Consider the following 12,580-nt stretch of genomic DNA (forward strand, 5'->3'; position numbering starts at 1 on the left):
GTCACAGACCGGTGCCAGAGTGATAGTGGTGGTGCAAGAGTGATAGTGGTGGTGCCAGACGGTGAGAATGATGGTGCCAGAGTGACTGATAGTGGTGGTGCCAGAGGGAGAATGGTTCCAGCCCGGTGCAAGAGTGAGAGCGGTGGTGGCAGTGTGATAGTGGTGGTGCCAGAGCAAGAATGGTTCCAGCCCGGTGCAAGAGTGAGAGTGGTGGTGCCAGACTAAGAATGGTCCCAGACTGTCACAGTTTCAGTGACACGAGTGGGAAAGGAACTCTTTGTGGGGCGCCTTTCCCATATTACAATGTAATGCGCCTGTTGCTGGCAGCCGCATTGCGGAAAGGTTCTGCTAATCACGAAATTCACGTGGAAAAGTGCCGGCGTGCAAACCGTGCGGGAAGATGGGGTGATTTTTCGCTCACTATTAAAACACGTGTTCCAGGCATGTTCCGGTTGTATGGTAGGCGACCAGTGATTGGTCAGGGAGATCACTTGTCCTGGGACAGGCGATTGCTGATTGGTCAGGGAGATCACATGGTCTTTCTTTCCAGTCCTTCTTTCTTTCTTTTCTGCACATGTATGCTTTGCGGGGCGGGGACGTAGCTCAGTTGGTAGCGCGCTGGCTTTGTAGCCAGTAATTGGTCGCTATCAGCGTGGGTTCGATCCCCACGTTCGGCGAAAGATTTATTTCTCGAAGTCAACTTTGTGCAGACTCTCACTTCGGTGTCCCGCACCCCCGTGTGCACACATGCGCACGAAAAAGATCCCACGTTCACAGCAAAAGTCTCAGGGCTTGGAAAACACGAAGACACGCATGCATGATCTCTCGTCTCTGATTATCATGATCGTATTTCGATACTTTGACGAGACAAACCCAATGCTGGTGTGTCGAAGAAGACAGCCACAGCGGGCTTGTTCGAATCAAAGTATCACACCATATCTTCAGCGTATTACCAATACCTGTCCCAATATAGACCAGTTGGTCTAAGAGGACGTTAAACCCTAATAGTCAGTCACATGCTTTGCAGACGACAGGGTCTGGGTTTCCGTTTGACTAAGATTTGGAGGATTCCAACGCGTTGAAAGACTGGTTTAGGTCTGATGTTACACAGAAAGCTTAGGACGGAAGGATTTGGCTACATACTTTCGCTGACGAGCGGGAGCCAAATATTCAAGCGGTTTGCTTGGGAGAGCTACGTTTTACGAGCTGTTGAGCTTGCTGCTGGTTGTTGCTACCTGGCTGCTACCCGTTTGCTGTTGAAGACGGGCTACACTGTTGCTGTTCTACGGCTGTTACTGGTGTTGCGTAGACGCCCCCCCCCCCCCCCACCTTGTCATCTTTCTAACCCTTTATGACGAGTTGTGACAACGTAGAGTGTTAACGCCTGTACAGACTAAGACTTTCTACAAAGCAGCTAAGTGTTTTCTAACTTTACACGGTTCAGCGTGTTCTTATTATTTCATAAACTTTAACTGGCTTTTGTCAGTTGTCTTTTTTGTTATTTTACGACTTGGTCGAGTCGTAAAAACACTTTCGGCTTCACGTGAAGAGGGAGATAAATTTCTTTGAATACGTCATATCCGACTTTTGGTGAGAGTTGAGGCGGCGCTAAATTTCAATTTAGAAGCACTGAGTTTGGTCATAAAAATTCTATTTAAAATCAGAATTTTAGTAATTGATCCAAAATTGATTGCATCATATTCCTTGTCATTTCCTGAATCCAAAAATATCCCGTTAACCTGAAAATGTGCTCATAATGAAAGAAAATAGATAAATTCGGGATTTTCTTTCTTTTCTTTATTTGGTGTTTAACGTCGTTTTCAACCACGAAGGTTATATCGCGACGGAAATTCGGGATTACGTTTGCATGGTGCATACAAAGTTATCAGCTAACTGGGCAGGATACCTCGTTTGAGTTATATTGCAGGCCCCTGTTGAAGCCTCAAGTGTTAAAATTTATATATTTTTTTTAAATCAACGAAAAAAATGGTGTTTAAGTGTAGCATGGTCTAAAATGTACTTGCGCGTCTGCATTCATGCTATCATAATCTCGCACAAGCAGACAGTTTTTATGAAGTTTATTAAAAAATCGGGAACATCATAATGCACATTAGACTGAGTGTGTCTGCAGCGCGACTTTTCAGTGTAGATAATGTTTCATGACACATATCCCCCCCGCGGGTTAGGGGGAAGAATTTACCCGATGCTCCCCAGCATGTCATAAGAGGCGACTAACGGATTCTGTTTCTCCTTTTACCCTTAAGTGTTTCTTGTATGGAATATAGTCAGTGTTTGTAAAGATTTTGGTCAGGCAGTATGTAAGAAATGTTGAGTCCTTTGTACTGGAAACTTGCATTCTCCCAGTAAGGTAATATATTGTACTACGTTGCAAGCCCCTGGAGCAATTTTTTGATTAGTGCTTTTGTGAACAAGAAACAATTAACAAGTGGCTCTATCCCATCTCCCCCTTTCCCCGTCGCGATATAACCTTCGTGGTTGAAAACGACGTTAAACACCAAATAAAGAAAGAAAGAAAGAATGTTTCATGACACATATTCTGACCGTTGCATGGAGTGAGAATTAGCAGAAATGAGTACCAGCGCCGAGGTGCACGAGAAAGTTACCAACCGGGTGGGAGTCAGCCGCGGTGTCGGATTGGTTGAAATTTGAGAATTGTTGTGATTTCAACCAATCAGACCCCGCGGTTTGTTCTCTCCCGTTTGGGTTTCACCCACTATCGCTTCACACATCTCAGCCCTGAACTCACAAGAAAGACGGTTGCATGCTTGTGATTATTTGTTTGAGCGCAAAATGTTAAGCTTGGAGTAACAGCGAAGCAATGACTGTAACATGCTCACTAGAAACAAGAGACAAAGACATATAACGTGCTTTCACATATAACGTGCGCCACACACAAGACAGAAGTCGCAGCACAGCCCGAGGCTTCATGTCTCACCCAGTCACATTATTCTGACACCGGACCAACCAGTCCTAGCACTAACGTCGTTTTCAACCACGGAGGTTATATCGCGACGGGGAAAGGGGGGAGATGGGATAGAGCCACTTGTCAATTGTTTCTTGTTCACAAAAGCACTAATAAAAAAATTGCTCCAGGGGCTTGCAACGTAGTACAATATATTACCTTACTGGGAGAATGCAAGTTTCCATTACAAAGGACTTAACATTTCTTACATACTGCTTGACTAAAATCTTTACAAAGATTGACTATATTCTATACAAGAAACACTTAACAAGGGTAAAAGGAGAAACAGAATCGGTTAGTCGCCTCTTACGACATGCTGGGGAGCATGCGGGGGGTAACAGGCACATTGATTTTCGTAAAAATGTTGCACACTATATAGAAAGTGAAACAGAACTGTTGAAGACCGAGTCATTTGAATATTCTTCATCCACGTAAAGAAGGGTTACATGATTGCAAAACATTTTACTTGAAAGGATGATGAAATACTTCAATTATAATTAAATGACATACCACGAGAAGATTGTGTTAAACTGTTCTAATTTAGCAATATTTTCACCATCAGACATTTAGATAACTTAATTAAATAAAGGAATGTTTTACATTAAAACTGAAATTGTTTGAGTATATAATAGTCATAATTGTACATAATACAATTTGTATAATGAAATGTCAACATGTGCACGCCACACAAACAAGACCAGCCAAATACAGCATTTATGATAACAAATATTACACACTATACACACATATATATATATATATACACACACGCACCTAAGTTCAGGGACAACATCATTTTACAAACAAAGGCAAATTAAAGTACATAACATGTATGTGTCAAAGACACAAATAAAGTACATGTATTGTTAGGCCTAAAAAAAAAATAGGTGTGGTTACGGTAACCCGACCTACCCTATTTTTAGGGGCCGACCCTATAACTTTTTATTACATTTGTCAAAAAAAACCACACAAAAAAACAAGAAAACGAGTGCAGAAAACGCCATGAAAGCGAAATCGCCCGAGTCGCACACTTATTTCCCTGTCAAGTAGGTTTAATTTGTACACATTAGAAAAAAAAGTTAAAAAAAAAAAAAAGTTATTGCCTACCTTCCTACCCTATTTTTTTTTGCTATGTTACCGTAACCACACCTATTTTTTTGTTTTGCCTTACAAAAAGCGCTTGCCTGATTGACCAAACATCACCATACAAATATTTGTACATGCGGGTTAGGCAACACACACAAATTACGGACATACACATTGTTTGACATTTAAACCAATCCAGATCCAATATTGCCAGTACTGTGGTAACAAGTGTAAAAATAAATAATGCTGTAGAATATAAAAAGTTGCTAAAAGCATTTCAACAAACAAACAAAGATATACACACAAAGATGCATACAAACATACAAAACCCAAATCCAAACATTATAAGATGTTTGGTGGCTTGTTGACAGACCAGCTTTTTTGTTGGTCCAAGGGGACCATATCGTCTTTTGTTTCATCTTTATCGACCAAGGCCGAAGGCCGCGGTTGATAAACATGAGACAAAAGGCGATATGCTCCCCGAGGACCAACAACAAAGTGCTGGTCTGACAACAAGCTACCAAACATCGTTTTTGTCATCATTTTGGTTGTGCAACAAAATGCACAATAACCCACAGGGAGACGAATTTTTAGAATCCAACTCCGGGCCACAAAGCATCGTCACAGTAGCACGAGATAACACGTCAAACTTGTATGTGACGTCAAACGTAGCTTGTTGACGCTTTTCTTCCAGTCTGAAAATGTACAGAGCTGCGATCATACCTGTGAATTCAGTAAGTGTTGAGCATATTTCTTTTCTTTTAACTGTTTATGACTTTTCGTTGTGGATTTTGCGATTACAGAGATAAGTTGCAAACTGACCATGAGTCGCCGCGGTAATTATCAACATTGATTGGGTCTTTGAGATCGAGTGAATGCTTACAATCGTTGTCCTCGGAAACACAAATCCAAAGCCACGATGGTTCCACACATCAAACAATCAGCCTGATTGGCTTTTACTTTGACAATCCACGTTTCACATGAAAGCTCAAACCCATTCACCACCTCGAGTTATTGCATGGGGAACATGAGATTTATTTACCAGGTGTTTGTGAATGAAAACTCGTGAAAATGATGACAAGCAATATTATGTACACTGAATGCAGAAAAAGTTAATAACATCTTTCTTTCTTTATTTGGTGTTTAACGTCGTTTTCAACCATTCAAGGTTATATCGCGACGGGGAAAGGGGGGAGATGGGATAGGGGAAAGGGGGGAGATGGGATAGAGCCACTTGTTAATTGTTTCTTGTTCACAAAAGCACTAATCAAAAAATTGCTCCAGGGGCTTGCAACGTAGTACAATATATGACCTTACTGGGAGAATGCAAGTTTCCAGTACAAAGGACTTAACATTTCTTACATACTGCTTGACTAAAATCTTTACAAACATTGACTATATTCTATACAAGAAACACTTAACAAAGGTAAAAGCAGAAACAGAACCGTTAGTCGCCTCTTACGACATGCTGGGGAGCATCGGGTAAATTCTTTCTCGTCCCAACCAATATGGGACTCCCCCTAACCCGCGGGGGGTAGTTAATAACATAAAAAGTAGATCAAGTGATGCAGACTGATATGCTTTACGTTAATTGCAAAGAAGGAGAACAAATACTGCAACTCACAACCTAAATTTGATCATATAAAAAGGGAATGCAATATTGGTACACAATTTTCCAAAAAAACAAACAACAAAAACTGTATGGCCAGAGCATTCTGACTATGCCCGCAATTCATGTGAGCGGAAGGTGCCAGCTCTACCATATTTTAACAATTAACGTCCGCCCCATGTAGACCAACAAAATAAATCGCCACTGATCCGTCAAGGTTTTACACGGAATAACATTCTTTCTTTCTTTCTTTATTTGGTGTTTAACGTCGTTTTCAACCACGAAGGTTATATCGCGACGGGGAAAGGGGGGAGATGGGATAGAGCCACTTGTCAATTGTTTCTTGTTCACAAAAGCACTAATCAAAAATTTGCTCCAGGGGCTTGCAACGTAGTACAATATATTACCTTACTGGGAGAATGCAAGTTTCCAGTACAAAGGACTTAACATTTCTTACATACTGCTTGACTAAAATCTTTACAAAAATTGACTATATTCCATACAAGAAACACTTAAAGGTACTGAACTTGTCAAATCTAGGTGCACGGAGCCCTTGGGGCTTTTAGTCATACCTCAGGCAGCTATCCGTTAGAAGAACTACCAAGTTTCATTGACTTGCACCCAAAGAGTCAAGAACTGCGATTTTTTTTAAGAATTAATTTCGTACTCGGACCCGGCTGGTCTTGGCCTATTTTTGGATCTAAATTTAGATCTTTCTTTCTTTATTTGGTGTTTAACGTCGTTTTCAACCATTCAAGGTTATATCGCGACGGGGAAAGGGGGGGGGGGGGGGGGGGGGATGGGATAGAGCCACTTGTTAATTGTTTCTTGTTCACAAAAGCACCAATCAAAAAATTGCTGCAACGTAGTACAATACATGACCTTACTGGGAGAAAAATTTAGATCAAGGTAAAAGGAGAAACAGAATCCGTTAGTCGCCTCTTACGACATGCTGGGGAGCATCGGGTAAATTCTTCCCCCTAACCCGCGGGGGGAGAAACAGAATCCGTTAGTCGCCTCTTACGACATGCTGGGGAGCATCGGGTAAATTCTTCCCCCTAACCCGCGGGGGGAAAAACAGAATCCGTTAGTCGCCTCTTACGACATGCTGGGGAGCATCGGGTAAATTCTTCCCCCTAACCCGCGGGGGGAGAAACAGAATCCGTTAGTCGCCTCTTACGACATGCTGGGGAGCATCGGGTAAATTCTTCCCCCTAACCCGCGGGGGGTTTCTGTTTCATAAGTGTCGGTCTGTTTGTCTACTTCAAAGACTGGTCAAGCTTTGGGTCGACGTACTGGTAAATGTAACGTTTTGTTTTGTCAATAATAAGCGTTCCAATTACCTACCATTCTTGGTTGTTTCTTTATTAGGAAAATTGATGGTCAGAAGACCTCCCACATGTCAAAATAATTGAATGGTCGACCGGCCAGGGGTCAGATCAAATGCGTCAAATAAAAAAAAAGTATGTGTCAATGACCAAAGACTGAAGCCTTGGCCTGGGAACAACACTGAACACCATTATCTTGACAATGTGCACATTCACAACTTACACAGCAGCTAGCTTATACTTTCAATGTAAGAGTTCTGTAATCTCAGTGATGGAATATGTTCGCTAAATGCATTTTGAAGGAAACAAATTGATAGTTTACTATACACAATCAACAGATTGCTACCATTGTTGTCCAGAAGATGTGGGGGAGGGGGGGGGGGGGGGATTTTGTACAAGCACTCAGATTCACAGAAAAATAGCACAGTCTTCTCTACCAGTAACCAAAAAACAAGAAAGGTTTAATCACTGAATGCTTTTAAATCAAAAGCCCCCCAAATCAAATATATGAAAAAAAAAAAAATTCATTTAAACATAGTTTTTGGGTTGTCTGCCACTAAACGTTCAAATAACTAACCTCTCTTGTTTTCTGATTGCGGAATGTAAGCAGTCTATTATGTTCATGATTGTTTCCTCAATCAGTGAAAGAGTTTGGAATCCCTTTTATGCAATATTTCATGACTCTTGTTGACTAAATTCATGTTGACATAATGCATCTCGTAGCAACATGACCGTGACTTTCCGGTAATGTTTGACTTGTAATCCCCAAAGGGGTTTCTCCTGTAGTTAAACTTCCTGAAGTTGAACTTCTCCTCCAAGGGCCGTAGAAGCTGATACATTCTCACAAAGTCTCGCTTGTCGGTCGGCATGTCAATTTTGGAGACTTTGAAAAGTTCCTTTGTGTGCATTTCAAAGCCAATCTGCTGCACGTTTCGTAATGAACCTTCCTTGTAGATCGCTTTTAGCACGTCCCACTCTGAGTATTCAATGTCGATTTTGACATAGTTGATAGGTTGCTGAAACAAAAGTGTAGAGAATATTATGATCAAATGAACACTAGACGAGCATGAGCACTGCAACAGCGCAAGAACTGTTTCATAGAAAAAGTCATAACTGCTATCAGCCTGTTCCTTCCCAATGTCCCTCTCCATTCGCAAAATTCTCACTTTCTCACTTTAGGGACACACAAGGTGCTCTCTTCTGGACTTTTATTTAATGAGTAGAGAGAAATCCTTCATGAACAAAATACAGAAAATTAATGCCTTCCTACTTTTACTCTCAGAATAAACAGTCGCATTGTTTTTTCATCGGCACATTGTCAATGAAAAACTTCCCTTGAGAGATTATTTATCGCTCTTTCTTGGTTTGGACCAGTATTTCTGACACACTGCCTTCTATGATGCTGAGTAAATTGCCGGAAGACTAGGTTCAGTGGAAGGGGGGGGGGGGGGGGGGGGGGGAGGAGGTGTTTGGACACCGAGGAGAGCCTGCACGAAGTTGACTCTGGAAAATGAATCCCTCGTCAAACGTGGGGGTCAAAACTACGCTGATAGCAACAAACTGGTTTCAAGCCATCTCCCCACCTCATTTAATATTTATTTAATACAATAATTACAGTGGAGCATCCATTTTAATTAAGACCTCAACTTCTTCTGCGTTCGTGGGCTGAAACTCCCACGTGCACTCGTGGTTTGCACGAGTGGAATTTTACGTGTATGACCGTTTTTACCCCGCCATTTAGGCAGCCATACGCCGCTTTCGGAGGAAGCATGCTGGGTATTTTCGTGTTTCTATAACCCACCAAACTCTGACATGGATTACAGGATCTTTTTCGTGCGCACTTGGTCTTGTGCTTGCGTGTACACACGGGGGGTGTTCGGACACCGAGGAGAGTCTGCACACAAAGTTGACTCTGAGAAATAAATCTCTCGCCGAACGTGGGGACGAACTCACGCTGACAGCGGCCAACTGGATACAAATCCAGCGCGCTACCGACTGAGCTACATCCCCGCCCGGACCTCAACAAATCTGAGAAGATCATGTGTTAAAAGGGAGTGAGTATTGGGAGTAAAACCGGCACGGTTGGCCTAGTGGTAAGGCCTCCGCCCCGTGATCGGGAGGTCGTGGATTCGAACCCCGGACGGGTCATACCTAAGACTTTAAAATTGGCAATCTAGTGGCTGCTCCGCCTGGCGTCTGGCATTATGGGGTTAGTGCTAGGACTGGTTGGTCCGGTGTCAGAATAATGTGACTGGGTGAGACATGAAGCCTGTGCTGCGACTTCTGTCTTGTGTGTGGCGCACGTTATAATGTCAAAGCAGCACCGCCCTGATATGGCCCTTCGTGGTCGGCTGGGCGTTAAGCAAACAAACAAACAAACAAATTGGGAGTAAAATGGAGGCTGGTTGGCTATCGTTTTTTATATTTAGTCAAGTTTTGACTAAATATTTTAACATCGAGGGGGAATCGAAACGAGGGTCGTGGTGTATGTGCGTGCGTGTGTGCGTGTGTGTGTGCGTGTGTGTGTGTGTGTGTGTGTGTGTCTGTCTGTGCGTGTGTGTGTGTAGATCGATTCAGACTAAACTACTGGACCGATCTTTATGAAATTTTACATGAGAGTTCCTAGGAATGATATCCCGGGACGTTTTTTTCTGTTTTTTCGATAAATGTCTTTGATGACGTCATATCCGGCTTTTTGTAAAAGTTGAGGCGGCACTGTCACACCCTCATTTTTCAATCAAATTGATTGAAATTTTGGCCAAGCAATCTTCGACGAAAGCCGGACTTCGGTATTGCATTTCAGCTTGGTGGCTTAAAAATTAATTAATGACTTTGGTCATTAAAAATCTGAAAATTGTTATAAAAAAAGTTTTTTTATAAAACGATCCAAATTTACGTTCATCTTATTCTTCATCATTTCCTGATTCCAAAAACATATAAATATGTTATATTTGGATTAAAAACAAGCTCTGAAAATTAAAAATATAAAAATTATGATCAAAATTAAATTTTCGAAATCAATTTAAAAACACTTTCATCTTATTCCGTGTCGGTTCCTGATTCCAAAAACATATAGATATGATATGTTTGGATTAAAAACACGCTCAGAAAGTTAAAACGAAGAGAGGTACAGTAAAGCGTGCTATGAAGCACAGCGCAACCGCTACCGCGCCAAACAGGCTCGTCACTTTCACTGCCTTTTGCACTAGCGGCGGACTACGTTCAGTTTCATTCTGTGAGTTCGACAGCTACTTGACTAAATATTGTATTTTCGCCTTACGCGACTTGTTTTTTATTGTTATTGTTACACTTTAGCAGATAATGCAATCCGAGACCAATGCAAGTTTGTTTCCTTTCTTTTAAAATACAAACACTCTTTTTTAAAACCTGATATTCTATCATTTTAATATTTGTTTTTGTCTGTTCACTTAAAAGACCGTTGGGTCGAAATATCTGTGAATGTATTGTTTTGTCAATAACAAACGTCCCAACAACCTACCTTTCTTGTTTTTTGATTTAAAATAGTGGTACATTTGCAGAGGTTAATATGTCCAGAAAGCATATCACAGCAAAGTGTTAAAAACAAGAAGCTTCAAATGGGAATTACACTGTCAACAGTCTGTTTGTATGGCCATGTTGGGTTTGATGCGTGCATGCCTGGTTTTCTCCTGTAGATGGGTGTCGGCACAGAAGGTCTGCCCGCTGTCCTCAGCCAACATGCTCCGTCTTCATGGCAGCTCAGATTTTTTATCGAGGTTCTCTCCTCTAGATCCGCCGTGTTTCGCCTAGGGGCTTGCTAGTTGATAGGATCACCTCGTAGAGGATGCGGTCATAGACCACGGACGGTCGGTCTTAGGATAGGGAAACGTTATGCTAGTCCGGAGGGATTGCGCCACAATGGCCACCTCGCGAAGACCCAGGGTCCTAGACTAGGGAGGTCCAAGGGGGAGCACCGGAAGGGCTACCCCTCTACCCGCACCTCCAACACAATCCCTTCCCCTGGTAGCTTCATCCCCAAGGAGGAAACAGAGCTACCTGCAACACCCCACTGTCGACAGTATTTTGTTTGTTTGTTTGCTGCTTAACGCCCAGCCGACCACGAAGGGCCATATCAGGGCGGTGCTGCTTTGACATATAACGTGCGCCACACACAAGACAGAAGTCGCAGCACAGGCTTCATGTCTCACCCAGTCACATTATTCTGACACCGGACCAACCAGTCCTAGCACTAACCCCATAATGCCAGACGCCAGGCGGAGCAGCCACTAGATTGCCAATTTTAAAGTCTTAGGTATGACCCGGCCGGGGTTCGAACCCACGACCTCCCGATCACGGGGCGGACGCCTTACCACTAGGCCAACCGTGCCGGTCTGTCAACAGTAAAACCCCAACATATCCACAAACTTCATTACATACCCCTGCAAGGCCTTCTTCCTCTATAAGTGTGCCAAGAGTTTTCATTTTCCAGCCTGCTGTGTTTTCTTCGTTTCTCGGGCCGATGCCAATCCGCTTGAATTCAATCAGTGAACTTCTTTTTCCGCTCATTTCTGCAATGCTGTAAGAAAACCAAATGCACACTCATTAGTATCTGTCTGAGGCTCAGAATTTTGTATCAAAATGAACTCTTCAAGAAACAACCCATATGGTTCAATTTGGCAAGAACATGAACGGCAACAACTTTTTTTTGCAACAAAGGTGTGTGTGTGTGTGTGTGTGTCTGTGTGTGTCTGTGTGTGTGTGTGTCTGTGTGTGTGTCTGTGTGTGTCAGTGTGTGGGCGTAAGTGAGTGTGTGTATGCAGTGCGGTGAGCACTCTGTTTGGTTGTTGAGTTGGAATGTATTAGGTATTGAATGTACTCAAGCCCAGCAACACTCTTGTGCACTGCACGTGGTTGTCATAAAATCTTATGTCTTAGGCCAAACAAAAAAATAGGTCTGTTTACGGTAACATAGGGTGAAAAAATAGGGTCGGTAGGTCGGCTTTTTTTTTCCCCATTTTTTTTTCATTTTTTCAAATTTTTTTTTCTTCATATTTTTTTTTTTTTTTTTCTCCCCTCTCTATGATGTTTCACAGTTCATTTCTTCTCATCAATCCCTGTTTTTGCCCAACATAACTATAAACAGTACTTTGAGCTTACCTCCCTTCTGTCGTCTGCTGTTTGAGCGCAAACAGCTCTATTTTGGATGCGTTTTTTTTTTTTCAGACAATCCAAAAAAAAGATCAGGGTCGGGCCTAAAAACTAGGGTCGGTCGGGTTACCGTAAACAGACCTTTTTTTTCTTTTGGCCTTATGTCAACAATGCTTTCTATTTCGAAACTGCTTCCAGATCTCTGAACTGCAAGATCAATGGACGATGTTCATAACTAACTGTCAGGATTTCCAAACGTTGAAGAAGAGTTGCCCTCCCGCTTTCGATAGTCAAACAATAACACATGATCGACAAGTGATCAGTAATCGCAGCAAATAACTGACTCTGATTTGTACGTTATGCAGTGAACGCTCGATATGATGCCTTTTTCTTTCAAAACTCTGCACATAAGAACCACAGATCACTTGGGGCAGGCGATCATTGACG

General features: G+C 42.3%; 1 protein-coding gene across 1 annotated transcript in view; it reads right to left on the reverse strand.

Moving 5' to 3' along the window:
- Positions 1–2,063: 2,063 nt before the first annotated feature.
- Positions 2,064–12,580, reverse strand: part of LOC138950828 (probable methyltransferase-like protein 24) — an 18,980-nt gene continuing 8,463 nt past the window's right edge. The window contains exons 6-7 of the mRNA XM_070322547.1: positions 11,423–11,561; positions 2,064–8,022 (exon numbers count right to left, since the gene is read on the reverse strand). Of these exons, the coding sequence (XP_070178648.1) occupies positions 7,645–8,022; positions 11,423–11,561 (517 nt within the window). The 3' untranslated portion in view covers positions 2,064–7,644. The remainder of the gene's footprint in view (positions 8,023–11,422; positions 11,562–12,580) is intronic.

This window comes from Littorina saxatilis, linkage group LG16, assembly GCF_037325665.1.
Source record: "Littorina saxatilis isolate snail1 linkage group LG16, US_GU_Lsax_2.0, whole genome shotgun sequence".
NCBI classification, from domain to species: Eukaryota; Metazoa; Mollusca; class Gastropoda; order Littorinimorpha; family Littorinidae; genus Littorina; species Littorina saxatilis.